Below are 21,482 nucleotides of genomic sequence, written 5' to 3' on the forward strand. Positions count from 1 at the left end.
CAATATTGATTGAAATAAACACACCTTTTGAAATATGATCATTTTGGAATTTGAACATATACAGTCAGATTGATAAATTTGTATATACAGTGAATAGCAAAGTGAGGTCAGCTGGGGACTTACATTTTGCCGTTGCAAAATGTCTCTGCAAGGGGCAATTCACTGACTGCAACTGTCCTGCCTCTTCCCCATAATCCTCTGACGATCCAATGCTCCTTTAAAAATACATGATTGAACCTACCTCCACTACACTCAGGAAATGTAAGCCAGATCCTCAAATACAGGAGAAATACAGTATTGTGGAATCTGGAAATCTGAAACAAACACAGAAAATACTGGAGAACCTCGGCAGGTCTGGCATTATCTGTCCAGAGAGGAACAGTTAACATTTCGAAACTGATATGGCCTTTGAAACTAGTCATACCAGACTTGGAACGTTAACTCTGTTTCTCTCTCTACGAATACAGCCAGACCAACTTAGTTTCTCCGATGTTGTCTCTTTATCCTAGATTCTCTTAAGCACTCACTAGATACAGGAAATTTTGTCGTCTACATGCCTTTGGTCAGTTTGCCAATAACCTTAAACTGGTGATCTCTGGGCACTTGATCCATTTGCCAGTGACAACGGTCTTTCCCTCCCTACTCTTTTGACCTCTCATCATTTTGAAGACCCAGTGCAACTTAAATTTGGAGTGTTAATGTTTACCGAACGGTCTGTTTCCGTGCTGCACATCTCGCTGATTCTATGACTCTTAGTTTCACCCTTCTGTGTGAGTTAACTAGGAACTTTTATTCCTGATGAAGAGCTTTTGCCCGAAACGTCGACTTCTCTGCACTTTGGATGCTGCCTGAACTGCTGTGCTCTTCCAGCACCACTGATCTAGAATCTGGTTTCCAGCATCTGCAGTCATTGTTTTTACCCACTATAAGGTGAACAGTAAAATGAAGTGATACGGAAAGTGATTATTACATTTCAATACTTTTCTTCTTACAATGTACTTGACTGGCCTGATAAGACTTTTTCCCTCCCCAAAATATTCCCTTTTTATCAAATTTGTGCAGGCATATCCAACAGAATCACAGAAATGAAGAAGGAGGCCAATCAACCCATCGTCTGGCCCCAGCTCTCAGAGGAGCATCTTTTCTCCTGTCCTTCTAACACCAAACGATATTTCCATTCAGATGTTTACTGTGTCCAAAGCTCTGTGATGCTGCAGGAAGTGCAACCTTTCTGCACAGAGGATGTTGTTGCAGTGTTGTTGGTGGGAGGAGGCTCTCACTCTCTTTCCGGGTGTGTGTCTGTGTGTGTGTATGGCGCTGATGGTGCAGCTCTGGAGCCGGGGCAGGGCTCTCTCCAGGGTTTGGGGCCGCCAAGCTTTCCCCGATACCCCGTTCCACTTCGGCTCCAGGCAGCAGCTCACACCCCGGAACTTGGCGGCAGCAACCCCGGCGGTGAGTTCGAGACCAGCGGATACTCAACCCTGAACAGAGTGCACCCAGGGTCAATGAGCAGGGGCAGGGGCAGGGGGAACCTGTGTCAGTGAGTGAGGGGGGAACCTGTGTCAATGAATGAGGGGGGGGGCAACCTGTGTCAGTGAATGAGGGGGGAACCTGTGTCAATGAATGAGGGGGGGGGCAACCTGTGTCAGTGAATGAGGGGGGGGGGGGAGGGGGAACCTGTGTCAGTGAATGGTGGGGGGGGGAAAGGAGGGGGAATCTGTGTCAGTGAATGGGTGGGGGGGTGGAAGGAGGGGGAACCTGTGCCAGTGAGTGCGTGGGGGGGGGAGGAGGAACCTGTGTCATTGAGTGAGGGGGGGAACCTGTGTCAATAGGTGAGGGGAGGAGGGGGAACCTGTGTCAATGAATGGTGGGGGGGGGAAAGGAGGGGGAATCTGTGTCAGTGAATGTGGGGGGGGGAGGAGGGAACCTGTGTCAGTGAATGGGGGGGGGAGGAGGGAACCTGTGTCAGTGAATGAGTGGGGGGGGAAGGGGTGAACCTGTGTCAATGAATGAGTTGGCGGGGGGGGGGAACCTGTTTCAGTGAAAGGGGGGTGGGGAGAGACGGGAGTCTTCTGCCTCAGTGAGTGAGGGGCGAAGGGATTTCTCTGCCTCATTGAGTGCGGGAGGAGGGGAGTCTTCTTGTCAGAGAGAGGAAGTAGGAAACGCTTGTTCGTTGCAGATGGAGCATTGGTCGACTCCATAGTGGTCGACAAATACCAGGCACAAGAATGGGGACAGCACTGTTATCTGGGGAAAATGATCTGTCAATGTCTGTGCGTGTGTTTCTCTCCAGGAAGTCCCAGAGAGGTCACTCAAGTACTGGAGCATTAACTAATCACCAGTCCAACAGTTTTGTTTTGCTATTTCAAGCCGGTCAGGAATCTGCTGCTGCACCATTTCAAAATTTGTTATGACTTCCTTGAGAATTAGGCGTTGTGGCAATTGGCTTTAATTGTCAAAGTGTTGAATATTGCACCATTTTGATGTGAAATTATGGTATTTCGTGGTTTCTGAGCAACTCGAGCACTTAGCAGGATTTTTTAAAAGAAAATTCTTGGCTATTGATCGAAATATTTAGGAATATTTGTGTGGATTTGCTCCTTACCTGACTATCACCCACAGTACAACAAGGATCATGTCATTGAGTCACAGACATGTACAGCACGGAAACAGACCTTTCGTCCAAATCGTCCATGCCGACCAGATATCCCAAACCAATCTGGTCCCACCTGCCAGCACCCGGCCCATATCCCTCCAAACCCTTCCTATTCGTATTCCCATTCCAATATCTTTGAAATGTTGAAATTGTACTAGCCCCTACCAGTTCCGCTGGCAGCCCATTCCACATGTGCACCACCCTCTGCTTGAAAATGTTGCCACTTCGGTCTTTTTCATATTTTGCCCCTCTCACCCTATACCTATGTCCTCTAGTTCTGGACTCCCCCACCTCAGAGAAAAGACCTTGTCTATTTACCCTATCCATGCCCCTCATGATTTTATAAACCTTTATAAGGCCACCCCTCAGCCTCCAATGCTCCAAAGAAAACAGCCCTAGCCTATTCAACCTCTTCCTGTAGCTCAAATCCTCCAACCCTGACAATATACTTTTCAAATTTCACAACATCCTTTCGATAGGAGGGAGACCAGAATTGCACACAGTATTCCAAAAATGGCCTAACCAATGTCCTGTACAGCCGCAACATGACCTCCCAACTCCTGTACTCAATACTCTGACCAATGAAGGAAAGCATATCAAAGCATATCACTATCCTTTCAAGGAGCTGTGAGATTGCACTCAAAGGTCTTTTTGTTCAGCAACACTCCATAGGACCTTACCATTAAGAGTATAAATCCTGCGAAGATTTCCTTTCCCAAAATGCAGCACCTCACATTTACTTAAATTAAACTCTGCCATTTCTCAGCCCATTGGCTCATCTGATCAAGATCCCATTGTAATCTGAGGTAACCTTCTTCGCTGTACACTACATGTTTTTTGGTGTCATCTGCAAACTTAATAACTATACCTCATAAGCTCACATCCAAATCATTTATACAAATGACGAAAAGTAGTGGACTCAGCACCAATCCTTTTGGCATTCCACTGGTCACAGGCCTCCAATCCTTGTGGCCTCCACCACCACCCTCTGTCTTCTACCTTTGAGCCAGTTTTGTATCCAAATGGTTAGTTCTCCCTGTATACCATGAAATCTAACCTTGCTAACCAGTCTCCCATGAGGAACCTTGTTGAACACCTTACTGAAGTCCGTATAGATCATGTCTATCGCTCTGCGGAAATCTCAATCCTTTTTGTCACATCTTCAAAAAAAACTCAATCAAGTTTGTGAGACATGATTTCCCACGGACTAAGCTATGTTGACTATCACTAAACAGTCCTTGTCTTTCCAAATACATGTACATCCTGTCCCTCAGGATTCCCTCCAACAACTTGCCCACCACTGATGTCAGGCTTCCTGGTCTATAGTTCCCTGTCCTACCTTTCTTAAATACTGGCACCACGTTAGCCAACCTCCAGTCTTCTGGCACCTCACCTATGACTATCAATGATACAAATCATCAACTGATCTCTGTGGACAGCAGTCTTAGAGAAGTAATGTAATTACAAAATGAGGCAAAGGTGTCACTGAGTAGAGAGTGAAGCAGAAATAATCCAGTCCGTAATCAAAACCATTCCAGGTTTTGTGCATTTATCTGAAGTTGGCGCACTGGTAGTGTACGAACCCCTGGGCCAGAAGGCATGGGTTCAAGACTCATCTGCTCCAGAGGTGTGTAATAACATCTCTGAACAGGCTGATGAGGAAAAAAAAAATTCAGAATCTTCATTGGTGCAAACTTTCCACCCAGCAGCAATGAGAGTCAGTAATGACTGATGAACAATAAATCCAGCTCCAGCATTTCACAGTTAGAGTTTGTGGCAAAGACAGAAATAGGACATAGAAATCTGCCTTTTGTGATGTTGTCACATATACTCAAAAATTTGCATATTGAAATAAATGCAGTAGTTTATATTTAATCTTTAATACTAAAGTTTTAAATGATTTTTCTCACTGCTGGGTGAAGATGGTTTACATTAGTTATTAATTACCTCACTCTGAAGATATCTTGAATAAATATTGCATTGGGTGGCATATTGGCACAGTGATTAGCACTGCTACCTCACAATGACATGAGACCTGGGTTCAGTTCCATCCTTGGACAAATATCTGCACATTCTCTGCGTCTGTGTGGGTTTCCTTCGGGTGCTCTGGTTCCCTCCTACAGTCCAGTGATGTGACGGTTAGGTGGATTGGCCATGCTAAATTGCTCATAGTGTCCAGGGATATGCTGGCTGGGTGGATTAGCCATGGACAACGCAGGATGATGGAGTAGGTCTGGGTGGGATGATCTTCGGAGGTTCGGTGTAGACTCAATGGGCTAAATGGCCTGCTTCCGCACAATAGGGATTCTATATTTTAGGGGCAGATAGTGGTGTACTGGCTATGCCACTGGACCAGTAATCTGGAGGCCCAGACTAATCATTTGCATTCATGGGTTCAAATCCCACCATGGCAGATGGTGGAGTTTGAAATCAGTTAACAAACCAGGCTTTTCTGGAGTCAAGACAGCACAGTTTCAAGAAAAGGGAATGATCATTTGGACAGAGATGTGGAGAAATCTTTTCACTTGAAGGGCTGTGCATCTTTGGAATTATCCAGCCCAGAAAGTTGTGGATGCTCCACCACTGAATATATTTAAGACTGGGATAGAACGATTTTTGGTCTTTCTGGAAATTGAGGGAAATCAGGATAGGACAGGAAAGTGGAGAAAGCGAAGCTGAAGAACAGCCATGATCATGTTGAATGGTGGAGCAGCTTTGAAGCAGCATTTTAAGTATTTGCGATAAATAATTCATCCGTAATCCCGAGACTGTGATCCAGTATTTTAGATTCCACTTCCAGGGGAACCATCCTTCTCGGTCCACCTCCTTCAGAATTTAGTGTCTTTCAATGGGTTTGCCTCTTGTTCCCTGAAGAATTCAGGTCCAATTTACTCAACCACTCATCATTGAGCATCCATACTATAGTCTAAGGAACTAATCGAGTGAACCTTTTGTGTCATTGTCTCTACTGCCTCCCTGAAATGTGGAGTCCAAAACTTCCACAATAGTTCAGCAGTGCTATCATCAAAATCCTTTCAATGGCAGCAAGACTCCCTTATCTGTGTACAGATACTGGCATTGTCTGATTAATGGACATTTTTGAAATGGCGCACATGCCTAGTGTCAGGGTCGTTCCAACTGTGTCTTATTGATTATCCCTCTACTTCTCTTATTCCTTCACCCTTCACTCACGCAGATTGTCTGTCACCCGCAGAAAGATGATCTTCCACATTTTGTTCCTGTTGTGGAGCAGAGTCTTTTCCTCCTTTTTTTTCAGGGGAAATCTCTCCCCCAGGTTTCCCTCGGTTTTTCTCCATCACAGACATGCAATTGAGTAGATGCCAAGAGAAACATGCGACCACTGGAGAACCTAATGTGGCTCACCAGCCTTAGGGTCACTATCATGCACCGGCAGCCCTACCTGAGCTGTTAATCAAATACGAGGGACAGCTCCTTCATTTGCAGCTCACCACTTTTGAGTGAGGTAGGGTCCTGGGTCCTCAAGTGTCTATTGATTGAAAGGTTTACTCTCTGGTTAACCTGGATGCCAATATCTGTTAGTATTTGCTTCAGGGTCTTTATTATGTTCGTGGTTCCCATAGGTTATTATATATAGGTTCCTTATTAGTTTCAGGGTCTTTATTACGCTTTATTACTTTTAGGCCAAATAGAGATTCAGTGTCCAAGACTCAGGAAAGCATGAAATCCAGCTGGATTTGAGATACTGTATGTTGGTATAACGACCAACATGCTGTTTACTTTCCTGGTTCTTTGCTGTACCTGCAAGCTTTCTTTGAGTGCTTGGATACAAAGCATCAATTGTTCAACAATAAACGTAATTCACAGACTGTAATGTGTTTCAGAATGTGTTGCATGTGTGAAAGCTGCTTGTTAATTGCAAGTATTTTTTTCATGTTTGTAAAGTTCAGTGAAGATCTTTGTCCGATATGGAAGTCGACACAATTCTCCATGCACAATCTGCGCTGCTTCAGTACAATACCTCCATCTCAATCCAAAAAGAAACCAAGTAGTGGAACGAGAAAGAGTGGGGTAAGTGAGGGTGTGCTTGATTTTAATGAATAGAAGAGGCATGATGCTTTAACACTCACCTTCAAAGAGATGGGGTAGAATTACGTGATTCTTCTTCTGTAGAGACAGAATCCTTTACAATCATGTAATTCTCCATGCACATCTTTTCACGATATTCCAGTCAGCTGCCTAAATTGTTTTGTTTTGTAAGGGTTGGGCATTCTTTTGTATAAATATATAACTATATCAAGTACTTGATCAAGTCTTACTCTGTAATCGTGAGTATTATACTGTCCATTGCGTCACAGTGGGAGTGCTGCATTGTTGGAGGTGCTCCCATTGGATAAGATATGAAACTGAGATCCAAATCTCAGTAGGGTGGATTTAAGATCCCATGAGACTATTATGAAGAAGAACCAGGAAAGTTATCATTGCATCCTGGCCAATATATATATATAGGTCAATAAACACCATTAAATGCAATTAACTGGCCACTATGACCTTACTGTTTGTGGAGCTTACTTTGGGCAAATTGGTTGCTGCTTTAGGGTGGGAGGGTGGCTGTCGTTAGCACAGCTGCCTCACAGTGCCGGGACTCGGGTTTGATTCCACCCCCTGGTGACTGTGTGGAGTTTGCACATTGACCCCATGACTGCGTTGCTTTCCTCCGGGTGTTTTGGTTTCCTCACAAAGTCCAAAGATGTGCAGGTTAGGTGGATTAGCCATGCTAAATTGTCCATAGTGTCCAGCGATATGCAGACCAGTTGGATTAGTCATGGGAAGTGCAGGTTTACAGGGATAGGAGTGGTCTGGGTGGGATGCTCTTCGGAGGATCAATGTGGGCTGAATGGCCACTGTAGGGAATTCTGTGATTTCCTATGTTACAATGTTGACCATATTTTTTTTAAAAAAAATCCACTTCAATGGCTGTAAAGTGCTTTGGGAAAATTTTGAAATGACAAAAGGTACAACATAAATGGGAATCTTTGAAAATTTCTTTCTAATCAAATAATGTTGGTGAATTCAAAGGACTGTCCTTTACATGGAATTTATTGGGTGTTGGCAGGGGCGGCTGTGAAGATGCAGGGCAGGTCATGAACAACTCTCTGGATTAGAGTGGTGCTGGAACAGCACAGCAGATCAGGTAGCATCCGAGGAGCAGGAAATCAATGTTTTGGGCAAAAGCCCTTCATCAGGAAAGGGCTCGCATTAACAACTTTCTGCCTCATAATATTACACACTGCAGTTAGACAGGGATAGATCAGAACATCCTACGTGCAGATGGCTGAGGAAAGCACCCATAAATATCTTTTATTTCCTAATCTCTGTTAAAGTCTCTGGTATCCAAAGCTGACACCATGTTGGCCGTCATTTTGTTTAATGTTCTGTTTTATCTGAGACACATTTTCTCGTTCTTAGTAGCCTGTAACATGGAAGTCGCTAACAATCACTTTTGCTGTTGGAGGAGTACTGTTGGCGGTCATGAAGTACTTTAAAAAAGAAAAAGAAGAAAGTAAGTTTGATTTATGACCTCCTTTTACCACTTTAGACCTGCAAATGATTGAACAGAGCACTGTCAAACAGTGAAAAACTAGAAACAGTGGAGGTGAGGACCGACTTTCATATCATTAAATAAAATGAACAATTGAATAAATATTATTACATTATGAGCTTGTACAGAAATGAGCAAAATTAGCAATTTGAATTCTAAACGTTATACCTGATGTATTAGAAAACAATGGGCTGGGAGACTATAGGAGCTATTTGGCTGTTAAGTATTGTGTGATGACTTGTGGCTGTGAAAGGCATCACATAAATGGTCCTTCACTGTAGAGAAGCAGTCTCTTTCACAAAAAAATGAAAGGCTCAAAATATTCAGTAGGTCTGGCTACAGCATGGAAGAGAGAAATTGAACTAACAATTCATACTGTTGGGCTTTCGTCTGTTCTAATGACAAGTCATTGACTTGAAACTAACTCAGTTTTCCATGACACTGACATTTCCAAATGCATTGAGCATATGCACCCCATGTCCTGTTTTTATTTTAATTTCTACAAGTTTTTTTCCTTTTGTACTATTCTTCAGTTTGGCAAAAAAAAATTATTGTTGTTTGTTCCGGAGAGCTAATGGAATCCTATCTGCTTGGAAGTTGTTAATTCTGACTGAGTTAGGATATTCCAGTGAGATATGAGAATTGAAGTTGTATTTACATGTTAAGCCACTGTTTTAAATGTCCCCTGATTGGTTTAATTAATAACAACATGCATTTATATAGTCCCTTCAGCAAATTAGTTCCTAGCAATATTCCAGTTGACGTTGAATTGTTACATTCTGTCCATTTTCTTTTCAGTGTGTGGTCCCTTTAAATTTAGTTGCATTTGCCGTGAGGCATGGTGGGCTAGTTTATCATTCCCCTTCTGGTGGGTTTGAAGGTGGGGTGGGGCACGTGAAATCCAATGGGTGCCCTGCTTGCTGCCACTCGCCAACTGGGTTATTTTAGTGTAACATTAACACTTAAGTTCAGGGTCATAACTGGTGGAGAAGGCAGCCAATGCCATTCCCTAAGCTCAATGCGATCCTTTGCATGGGCTGATGGCAGGCAGGGGTAGGGGTTAACCCCATTGGGCACAAAGATGTTAATGCCTCGACCCCCACTTCCCTCAACCTCTTAAACCCCAGCTGCCTCCCCTGCCTCACCATGACCCCCAAACTGTCTCATGTCCCCTCCTGTGCTGAATGCTCCACAAGACCCAAGTGCATCACCAACATAGAGCTGTAGGTTTCCGGCTGACCAGTAGATCTATGAGTTGGGACTTCCTATTCCTGACAGGTGGTGTTCCCACCTCAACTCACTTAATGGCTGGTCAGACTTTTAATTGATGGAGACTGTTTTGTGGATTTCTCCTGCTTTGTAAAGTTAGGTGGATGGTGGAGGAGGGTCAGATTTGACTACAACGCGATGGAAAATCCAGTCCTTTATTTCTCCCAGAGCTTAGTACCTTTGTGGCTATAGGAGGAATGTTGGTTGTGAGAAATATAATCAAACAATATATGATTCCAAATTGAAAGAGCTGTTTTGGCAGATGACCAAAAGGTGGCTCGAAGAGAGAGGTCCTGATGAGGTTTTCCACTGTGGGGGAAAAGAGGTAGAGAAGCAGCAGGCTTGGGTCCAGAACTTCGATTCTCAACAACTAAAGGTATCAGTGATGGAGCACTTAAAATTTGAAGGGTCCAAGCAACCAGAACAATAGGCATTTGGGTGTCTGAGTGTGGATATGGTTACCCAAATAAGAAAGATATGAAGTGGTTTGAAAAAGGTGAAAATTTTAAAATCAAGGCATTGCTTAAGCACAAGCCACTAGAGGGTAGCGAGCACAGAGTTATTGGTGAATGACGTCTGGTGTGTGCATAGGATGTGACCAGCAGAGTTTGGATATGATAAAAGCACAACATGCTGGAGAAGTTGAGCAGGTCTGATGATATCTGTAGTGATGGTGGATTAATGCTCATCCCACTGGACCAATCATCCAGAATTCCATGTTAATGTTCTGAGGATATCGGTTCACATCCCACAATCGCTGATGGTGACATCTGAATTCAATTTTTTAAAAAAAGGTTATTGATTGTCATAAAGGCCGATCTAGTTCACTAGTGCCTTTTAGGGGAAGAAATCTACCATCCTTACCTGGTCTGGTCTACTTGGGTTCCAGACCCACTGAAATGAGATTGACTGTTAACTGTTGTCTGAAATTGTATCTGCTACTGAAAGGGTTTATTCCCAAAACGTCGATTTTCCTGCTCCTTGGATGCTGCCTGACCTGCTGCGCTTTTCCAGCAACACATTTTTCAGCTCTGCTACTAGAAAGTCTAATCAAAGAACTGAAACTGAATGGCTCACCCATCACCAACCCAGGCACCAGTCACAACAATGACAATCTGTCAAATCTGAAAGGTCCTCCTTAAGAACATCGGAGGGCTTGTTCTTGAATGGGGAGAGTTGGCTCAGACTAGTCAAGTCTGGAATCACTCCTTACACACACTGAAAAAGGAATAGTGTAAGATAGATTGGCTTCAGATTGGTTCCACAGGTCAGCGCAGCATCGAGGGGCCGAAGGACCTGTACTGTGCTGTTATGTTCTACGTTCTACACACTGTTCCACGATATCACCATTCCAGTGTATGTCCTATCTCCCTGATATGCCGTGGGAGTTCTCAACATTGACGGTGGACTCTATGAAGACTTGTGGCATCAGGTCACATGGGGAAGGAATTGGGGGGTGCGTCTTCAGTACCTGTCGTAAAGAGTGGTATGACAACACTGCCACTGATCGAGCTTGCCAAGACCTAAAGGACATTGTTACTAATCTGTGTCTGTAGTAGGTGGTGAGGGAACCAACAAAAAGGACAAACATATTTAACCTTGCCCTCACCAATACACCAGTCATGGACGCATCTGTCTATGACACTAACAGTAGGAGTGACTACTGCACAGTGCTTAAGGAGACAAAAGTCCAATTTTCTCAATGAGGCTACACTCCCTCATGGTATTACCACTGGCTAAATGGGACAGACTTTGAATAACCCAGAAATTCAAAATTGGGCATCCACAAAATGCTGTGGACCATTAGGAGCAGCACCACACCTCCTGTAACCTCATGGCCTGGCATATCCCTCCTCTACCATTACAACTAAGTCAGGGGATCAACCCTGGTTCACTGAAGGGTGTGGAGGGTATACCAGCAGCAGCGGCACCAGGCGTATGTAAAAACAAGCTTCCACCCTGGTGAAGTTACAATGCATGATACTTTGCATGCCAGACAGCAGAGACAGCATGCAATAGACAGGATTTAATAATCTCACAACCAGTGGATCAGATCTAACTCTTTATCATGACCACATCCAATCATGAATGGTAATAGATACTTAAGCAACCTGCTGGAGGTGGAGGCTTTACAAATATCCCCATCCTTGTTGATGGAACAGCCCAGCACATCAGAACTTAGAATCCCTACAATGTGGAAACAGGCCCTTCAGCAGAGATTGCTTTCTGAAAATGCATTTAAAGCTGTGGGATATGCAAATCGTGCATTTGACTGAAATGGTGTAACTTCTTCTTAAAATTGGCTTTTGTTTAGAACTTGAAAAGGAGCGAACGCGCAGTATTGGGAAGGCTGCACTCGGAGGACCCTTTACACTCGTTGATCATACTGGACAGATGAAGACAGACAAAGACTATCTTGGACAGTGGGTTTTAATTTATTTTGGGTTCACACACTGTCCAGACATCTGTCCTGAAGAACTGGAGAAAATGGTCACTGTTGTGGATGAAATAGGTAAATGTTTCAGCAGCACACATTGATCGAAAATGTAGACTAGAGAGCAAGTGTATCAGTGGTGTGTAGAATATATTTAAAACACCTTTTATCTGTGAACTAACATTCATATGCCATATTTCCCCAGTTTAAGTTCATAGTTCGTGGTGTAGTTTCCAGAAATTCATACAGAGTAATGACCCAAATGTCTTACAGTGCAGGGATCCTCATTATGATTTTTGTTTTGAAGGCCATGCTTTGCATGTGAAACATTAAAACATTAAAAAAAACATTAAAAAGCCAGTGACTAAGAAGAGAGATTCAAGCGTCAAGTCACAGCCAAATACTGAGTACTTCCTGAGGAAAGTCACTTTGTTTTTGTGTCCTTGTTCTATTTTGGATCTCCATCTGTAATATTGAATACTACCCCCCAAATAGCTGGTGTTTACTTTTTATTTATACCATGTTGTGGAGATTAATATCATTCAACTCAAAGACATACCAGTTTTCAGGGGAAGGTATTCTCATAATGGTAGTGTTCCTGGACTAGCTATCCAGAACCCCAGACTAATAATGTTTTAAGGACATGGATCTGAATCAAACCTTTGGCAGATGATGAAATTTAAATTCAATAAATAATCTGGAATAAAGATCCATCTGGTTCACTGATGTCCTTTAGTGTGCTATCCATACCTGGTATGGACTTTTGTAACTCCAGACTGAATGTGAACAAGTAATCTTTAATCTGAAGTTCATGACTATCCTGATTAGATGATATTATCCTTATCCTGATTGATGGGATGAATCACATTTTGTTATGACATTATGTTACCTTACAGTGGCTCTATTGCTCAGCATCAGGTGACAAATAGCAATGTTGATAGTTGTATACATACACAACACGTGAAAGGGAATCTGGGTTCCTGTGGCAGGATGCATTTTACATACATGTAATCTGGAGCTATGGATACTACTAATAGTAGAGACTCACGTTGCTTTTCTTCATATGACTGACCAGTAATATCACCTGCTCTTACTGCCTCCATTGCTGTACATTGGAGCGATTCATGCATCTTCCTTGACCATCAAGTCCTGAGTTGGGACTTGAACTAGGTTCTTCTGGCCAGAAATAAGGATACTATCCACAGTGGCCAAGAGCTTCAGGGTATTACAATGTTTGATTGGGAAATCTATTTCAGTGCCGCTTACTTTGTCTTTTGTGACTAGTGGGCACCGCAGGTATTAGATTAGTGTGGAGGATGTCCAGAAATATGCTTTGTATATTTTCTTTCACTTGAAAGTTTTTTTAATAATTAGCTGTGTACCTATTTAGTTGGCTTTTAATTGATAAAGCCTAGTGTTTTCTTATTGGGTACTTTAGTAAAGGCATATTTTATGTAGCTATATCACTAACTTCTGTTGTCACGAGCTAGTTTCAGGCTAGTTTTTTGACAGAAGCCCAATTTAGTAAGCCATGTGAGAACCTAAACTATGTGTCATGAAAAGCAACCTTTCTATCTAGTCTAAATAAACTTAAGTCAAAGAGAACACTTTACTTCATAATAAGCAATGAGTTGTTTGGGTTTCCTTGTGTTGTGTGTAAAATATGACAAGCTGCCTTTAATTTAGCTATTATTAAGAATCTCCCAGACAATCAAATACTGAAATGACAATTTAAACTTTATTGTAAGTAGCAATTAAACTAAGTAAGGAAGTTAAACCTGAAAACTCTATTAGCCGTTTAACATTGCAATTTAGCTGCAAATCCAACCAACAGTGTCTGTCCCTGGATATGTCCAGGAATCAGTTCTTGTGCAGGGTCAGTTCTTGTGCACTCCACTGCTGCTGAAGAATTCCAAAGTTGAATTCTTACAGGATCTTCTTTCTTATTAAGCTTATGGTGGGTCATTATTTATGACACTTGTGAAGTCACCAAGTTTGCAGCTTGCTTTTTTATCAAGGATGAAAGTCAGCTGCTCTCAATCTTGCTTCTCTGTTCCTTATTACATTTGGTGTTAATCATCTGTTTGAAACACAGCCTGTCCTGCCATTAACTCCTTAAATTCTTCTGGGCATTCATTTGTTCTTGTTGCATAAGGTACCTAATTATCAAACAGTTGTTAAAGCAGTTTGTTTATGTAGTTTCAACATCTTCATTTCCCAGGCTAATTTACATATTGCTTTTAATTCCTTCTCTCTTCATGTCCAGACTTAGTTCATTCCAAAAAGAGTAATTGCCAATTCTTTCAATCCATGAATAGTTATTAAAGTTCTGAAGTTTACAGTGTCACACTTGCCTGTAAGTTAAGAAACAGTTGTTGACTCGCTATAATAAAACAGCTTTCAGATTTCCAGAATCCACAGCATTCTGCTTTTCAAGTTATAGATTGGCTGTAGTGCTTTAAGGCTGCACAGTATTTGTACCATATAAAACAACACAGATGGTAACCAAACGGAGATAGGTGATTGAGGATTTCTGTGTGCAGCTTGTGAACCTCTCATAAAGTATAAAAATATTGATTTGGCGCTAGAGCTAATTTTTTGAGTTCAGAAATGAAGCCAGTGAATTTTTAAAAATAATTTATGGACAAATTAATAATAGCCATGGTATCTCATAGATTTAATTATGTATAAAAACAAAGGAGAATAAAACAGGAGAAGATGGAAAACAACAAGAAACAAAGCATCCATTTTATTTGAGTACTGACAAATCTATAAAATTATAAACAATTAAAATAATATTTCAACAATAAAATGAAATGTAGTTATCAACTTCCAGGAAAAAAAATTGATACATTCTAATTTGATATTATATAGATTTAATTATTGCAGGAGCTGTATTTTTGTGTAAGATATCTTTTCTGTCCAGGAGCTGGCCTCGAGACTGTTTAGTTACTTAGTTCTGCATGGAGAGAGGAACTATAAGGTTGTTGTAACTTGTCTAAGTGCAGGCACGCATGTGAAATACAAAATGTTGTGCAATTGTTAGATGTCTTTATTTAGTTTACATTTTTCGTACGCTTCCTGTTCCAGATAAAATACCCACATTGCCAAATCTGACTCCACTTCTGATCACAATAGATCCTGACCGGGATAATGTTGAGGCGATGGCAAGATATGTCCAAGGTAGCGTACAAACTATTAAGAGGATTCAGGAGCCGGGTTACGAATTGTTGATTTCATGTGTCTTGGGAAAGCCAGTTTTATCTACATGAAGTGTAAAACTAAATCTGGTGGGTTACAAACACCTCCCAACTGTGTACAAAATGTTATATCACTGATATCGCATTATCTGCTGTATCTGCAGGCATTATCTGTGTTTCACCAAAGACTGACTCTGCCTTGCTGATAGTGTAGCCCCTGTACTCCAGCCTTTGTACATCTGTAGTTTCCGTTTGTTTGCACAATAACACTGAAAATTTGACTTAATCAACAGTTAAGAAACTGAAACAGATTCAACTCCTTTAGTAAGTTGACAAATCTTTCAAAGGAAAAGAAAATTCTGGAATTATTCATCCACAGGCCTATTAGCATTGACAAAGAGAAAATTCACATTTCTGAATTAATCCTTGTCTTTAAACAGGCAGATTGATCCTTTTACTTATTATATTTTCTATTGTTTCTTCAGAATTTCTAGCATTTAAAATTTATTTTCAATTTTCTGATTAGGATTTTTGAGAGAAAAAAACTTTCTTTGAGGCCTACAGCTACATCCATAAAGAAGGAAAAAGAAAATAAATATTTAATCTACTTTGTAGCATTGAAGTCTTCTTTGCCTAAATGGTGCTACTGTATAAGGTTTCAGCCACTTGATCTGTATGTTGGCATAAGTCTCTTTGCAGCTCACACTTTAAAGTACTTCGGGATATCCTGAGGCTGTGAAAGCTGCTGTATAAATGCAGTTCTTTGTGTTAATATGTAAAGGTTGTTTTAAAGGTGCATACTGAAATATAAATAAATCTTTGATTCTTTCTTTAGAGTTTTCTCCAAAGTTAATTGGCTTAACTGGGTCCCTAGGGCAAATAGAACAGGTATCAAGGGCGTACAGAGTCTACTACAGCCAAGGACCTAAAGATGAGGACAATGATTATATTGTAAGTACAATTATTTCCATTGGCTAACATTTGATAATGTTTTTATTTTAAAACAATGTGATAGTAACCATTTTCATGGCATTTGCAATCAATTGACCTCAATTTTCCACAGTATTCACTTGTTATATTTCTAATTAGTGCTGAACTCTTCCTTTGTCATTTACATACTTTGCTTCTTCTTGAAACTAACTTAGATTTCTCATTTCAGCACCCGAGTCTATAATCTGCTCCACGCATGGACTAGCCTTTTTCGTAAAAAAAAATTTCCTCCTGCATCTCCTCAAATCATAAACAGGATGCCCTGTACTTAACTGCTGTGCACGCAGGAAGGCCAACTTGGATTCACAAGGTCAAAGCACAAAATGGAATTGAGGTTTTTCAGATCAGTCATGATATCATCGAATTATGATGGACTGAATGCAAAAGCCCAAAGCAACGAATCTTTCCTCACATACCATTCCTTCATGTTTTGGAATAAACTGCATTGTCCTGCTCTGTAACTTCTCCAATAACTGAATTATTGTTTCAAAACAGGAAGGTAGAAAATTTTGGCCTCACCAAGCCAAATGCAGTTTTAAAATAACTTATCTGGATATATATGATGATATGTTGTCTGGCTAACAGGGAGCAGAAAGTGGACATCATTCAGTCACTTTTAGTTTGGTAAGATGTAACGAGCAGTGTGCCACAGGAATCAGTGAGAATTCAACTGTTTAGAAGTTGTACAAGTTATCTTACGAAGAGGCAGCAGATATGGTTGCCAAATTTACCAACAGCCCTAAGATAGGTGGAAAGGAAGTTGCAAAGCAGACATAAGGAATCTATGAAAAGATATAGTTAGTTTGAGTGAATAGGCAGAGATGTGGCAGATGGAGTAAAATGTGGGAATATGTAAAATCATTGATTGGCAGCAAGAATAAAAAAGTAACATGCTATCTAAATGTTGAGAGATTGTGAGGGAGAAGAGGATCTGAGTGTCCTCGTGCATGAATCACAAAGGGTTAGTATGCTGGCACAGCAAGTAATGAGGAAAGCTTCTAGAATGTAAGAGGAGTTGAACACAATTAGAGAAGTTATGATTCAGTTATCCAGGGCACTGGTGAGACTACATCTAGGGTACTGTGCACAGTGTTTTGGTCACCTTATCTAATGAAGGATGAAAACATATTGGAGGAAAAACAGGCTAGGCTTGTACCTGTTGGACTTTGGAAGAGGAAGAGTTGACTTGATTAAGACATATATTAAATAAAATGTATACTGAAACATCTATTAAAAAAGACATATTAAATCATGTATTCCCTGTTACGGGAAGAATATTATTAAGCTAGAGAGGGTTCAGAAGAGATTTAGCAGAATGTTGCCAGGACTGGAGGGTTTTAGTTATAAGGAGAGGCTGGATACGCTGGGAAGTTTGTCACTGGAGTGTAGGAGGTTAAGGGGTGACTTTATCGATGTTTATAGACTTATAAGGGGTAGATAAACTGAATGGCAAGTGCTTTTTCTCTAGGGTGGGGAATTTCAAGACTGGGGGCATATTTTTAAGGTGAGAAGAGAAAGATTTTAAAAAAAGACATGGGCAATTTATTTTTACATATAGTGTGGTTTGTATGTGGAGTGAACTTTTAGAAAAAGTAGTGGATGCAGGTATAGTTACAAGGTTTAAAAGATATTTGGATAAGTACATGAATATGAAATGTTTGGTGGCATATGGGCCAAGCGCAGGCAGGTGGACCAGTTTATTTTGGGGTTATGGCTGGCATGGACTGGTTGGACTGAAGGGTCTGTTTTTGTACTATATGACTCCAATTGTTTAATCTAATATGGGATTCTGAGGGATCTTGACTGGCTGGATGTGAAAAAGATGGTTAATTTTCTGGGAGAATCTAGAACTGGGGGTCACTGTTTAGTTATCCATTTAAAACGGATGAGGCTATTTTTAAAAAAAATCTATTCCCAAAAAGATGGTGGAAGCACAGCGTCCTTGAATAGTATTAAAGGAGAAGTAGATGGATTCTTAAACCTGTAAGAACTTGTTGAATAGCAGAGAAGGCTTGAAGGGCTGAATGGCCTGTTGCTGCTTCTATTTCACAGACTCATAGAATCCCTGCAGTGTGAAGCAGGCCATTCAACCCATCCAGTCCACACCTCCAATGAACATCCCGCCCAGACCTCCTCTCCGCCTCCACACCCCCCCCCCCCCCACCCCCAGCTCCCACCTTAACCCTGCATTCATCCAAGCTAATCCACCTAGCCTGCACATCCCTGGATGCTATGGGCAATTTACCATGGCCAGTCCACCTAACCTACACATCTTTGAACTGTGGGAGGAAACCGGAGCACCTGCAGGAAACACACACCGCCACAGGGAGAATGTGCAAACTCCACAAACTGGGCCCCTGGTGCCGTGAGGCAGCAGTGCTAACCGCTAAACCACTGTGCCACCCATTTCCTATGTTGCTGAACATCGCAATATTTTTTTTAAAGCAGTCTGGAAGCATTGTTCTTGGTTTTAGTGACCTTTCCAATTAAACTGCAAGATTTCTGTCCTATTACAACATCTCAGATATAGTCCCATTTAGGACATAATCTACATTATTCTTTCTGATAAATCTCATTTGTCTGTGTTTCATTAGTTGTCTCCACCCACTGACTGAGCCTGTCCTTTAGGATCATGTACATTGATATTCTTGATTTGCTACAGTTCCTTATTTAATGTTGGCTGTAAATCTGAACACTCAACCAATTGGTTCCTCTAAATCTGTTATAAAAATTGAAACAGTGATCTCATTACTGAGTCTAGTATCCCTCCGTTAGTTACCAGTTAGATAGTTGACCACTCACTGTTATTTGTTTTCTGCAAATCAACCATTTATCAATCCATTTTAACCCATTCCCATTTATCTCACGGATTTCAGCTAAATGCATTATCCTATTGCGTAGGACAGTGATAGATGTCTTCAAAAAATTGTAGTAGTCAACGTAAGTTCAATAGCTGCCCAAACTATTAGGTCTGCTCAAAGAAATCCAGTAATTCAGCCAAGCGTGACCACCTACTCATGAAAGCCTTCTTTAAGAGTCGGCTCATGCCCTTCAAGGTGCTTCCCTATGCTGTCCCTCATAAAACCTTCAAACACCTTCTCTCAAAACTATATGTTCTCAAGTTAGGATGCAAGTCTACAAGTGACTGTTGATCTTTAATTGCATTTTATTTTGAAGATAGGTGTCTCATTATATATTTTCTAATCCTTGGTACTACTATGAATTTTGAAAAAAAATTTATCAAAAAAACCTTCAATCAATTCCTTCATAATTCTAGAATGCAAGTTGACAAAACCATATTCATTTAGTTTCTCCAATTATATCCTCTTTTGAGATCTAAAGAAGATGTCAATCTGTGTTATCCTTTAAAATGTAGTCCACGCTGACGACATTTTCCCCCATTACTTCGATGCACAGAATTGAGAAATAAGCGTTAAACAATTGAATAATTTCTGTGACTGAACATTTGCTCCAGCTATTTTCCAGTGTACCAACGTCTCTACACCACCTTTGTTATTTCCATGATGCTAAGTTTGATTTTCGCTGTTTTGGATGAATATTGGCGACAAAAATAGCAAATGCGACCAGAGAAAAACAAGGCTTCAAAGTGCTTCTACAGAAATCCTACAGTACCGCTGTTTCATACTCTCACATCATAAAATAAGTGCAATGGAAACTTTTACAATGCTAATTTCAAACAAATAAACATTATCTAATCCAGAGGCTGTTTGGATCATGAAAATTGTTATTAATTCATTAACTTCTTCCCTATTCGTAAAAGAGCACCAGATCATTCACTCTTTGTTTTCCTTGATTTAGATTATGAATTGTAGGATTTTTTTTGGAGTCAGTCCCCTCAACTGAGGAGACTGTAATCTCCTGGTTTTTTAAAATACTCTTTAATAATAACCTAACAGTGGTAGTGCTTTATTTATTCCCCAGCACCCATGTCGTGTGTGTGCAATAAATTGTAGGTTGCTATATATTTCTGCATTTCTCTCATTGGAAATTAATTTATTCTCAGTTAAAACTTTTATATATAGCAAGTAAAGACAGATGTTCATTCCTTAGTTGAATGCAAATGCTGGATCTCAGAAATTAAGAGTTTGGAACTGATTGGGGCCACTTTGTAACAAAACTTTAGCATCAAATGTTGTTTTAGAGGCTGAGAGACTGTTGAATGTTGTCATTAGTGGTTTTGTTTTCTGTGATATTTTTAAATCTATTTTTAGTTTCCTTTGCTTTTAAATATGTTTTGAACACCCAAACATACAAATTAACAGCATGAGTAGGCCATTCAGCCTCATCAATATGGTATATCTTTCCATGAAATCATGGATGCTCAGTGCTCAATTTCATAAGTCCACGTACCTTTGGCTCCATTGTTAGTCAAGAACCTATCCTCCTTTGTTTTAATAATATTCAGTGTTCTCACTTTAACTACTTTCTGGGACAGGCAGTTAAAAAGATCCATGACTGTTTGAAATAAAATTAGGGTGTGGAAAATACTTTCAGTTCTATATAGATACATAAATGAAAAGACTGTTGTAAAAAAGTGTTAACTGCCGTGATGCTGTCTATTTGTTTCAGGTTGACCACACAATAATCATGTATCTTGTTGGACCCAGTGGTGAATTTTTGGAGTACTACGGCCAGAACAAGACGAGTTCTGAGATTGCGAGTTCTATAGCGTCACACATGCGAAGCATCAAACACAAGTAATGCTAATATTTCATTTGTAAAGGAAAACAGCTACATCAACCTGACCAATTCTGTGAAATAAAGGATACCATTTTGAATTTTAAAAAATGAATAGACCACTTTGTTTTTTGAAAGGATACAATTTTGTATATCTACTGTTTTTGAAAACATAGCTTTGGCAAAAAGAAAGAAATCCATGTCTGAAGTTTGAATTATACAAATGGAAAATAAACAGGGGAGTCAGCATCTGTTAAGAGAAGATATGGTGTTCTAATGTTTTAGGTAGTTTTCCTCCACTGAAACTCACAAAGACTTCCAGCTAGTTCTCGATTAAGACAGTACCAATGCTTTTCTCTACATGTGCACCTTACCTAGTTCTGCTCACTGTCCATACCCTTTGACATTCCACTTCTTAACAATGATCCACTCTATTTTTGAAGGAATTTATAGGCACTGCTGTAACTATAAGTGGTGGAATTCCGCAACTCCCACTTGTTTTCTAACTAACCTCTACTTTAATTAGTTTAAATCTGTGTGCTTCTATTCTGAGCCAGTCAGCAGTGAAATGAATCTATTGCTATTTAACTTATTATAACCTTTTACAATTGTTTTTAATCAACCTATTCACACATGTTGCGAATTGAACCTGGA

General features: G+C 40.6%; 1 protein-coding gene across 1 annotated transcript; it reads left to right on the forward strand.

Annotated features, from left to right (window-relative positions):
• The first annotated feature begins 1,276 nt into the window (after positions 1-1,276).
• LOC132827853 (protein SCO1 homolog, mitochondrial-like) lies at positions 1,277-20,939 on the forward strand. The gene is made up of 7 exons (XM_060844607.1): positions 1,277-1,452; positions 6,581-6,706; positions 8,108-8,198; positions 11,821-12,018; positions 15,031-15,123; positions 15,976-16,091; positions 20,721-20,939. The coding sequence occupies exons 1-7, from the start codon at positions 1,312-1,314 to the stop codon at positions 20,850-20,852; spliced, it is 897 nt and encodes a 298-aa protein (XP_060700590.1). The 5' UTR covers positions 1,277-1,311; the 3' UTR covers positions 20,853-20,939.
• The last annotated feature ends 543 nt before the right edge of the window (positions 20,940-21,482 follow it).

The sequence above is a fragment of the Hemiscyllium ocellatum genome, chromosome 25 (assembly GCF_020745735.1).
Source record: "Hemiscyllium ocellatum isolate sHemOce1 chromosome 25, sHemOce1.pat.X.cur, whole genome shotgun sequence".
Lineage (NCBI taxonomy): Eukaryota > Metazoa > Chordata > Chondrichthyes > Orectolobiformes > Hemiscylliidae > Hemiscyllium > Hemiscyllium ocellatum.

What these genes read in the sequence shown, in the direction of transcription:
- LOC132827853 (XM_060844607.1), top strand. Translation starts at nt 1,312, where the DNA reads ATGGCGCTGATGGTGCAGCTCTGGAGCCGGGGCAGGGCTCTCTCCAGG. An exon ending in TGGCGGCAGCAACCCCGGCG is followed by an intron (nt 1,453 to 6,580) that starts GTGAGTTCGAGA and finishes ATGTTTGTAAAG; the next exon opens with TTCAGTGAAGATCTTTGTCC. An exon ending in GTGGAACGAGAAAGAGTGGG is followed by an intron (nt 6,707 to 8,107) that starts GTAAGTGAGGGT and finishes CGTTCTTAGTAG; the next exon opens with CCTGTAACATGGAAGTCGCT.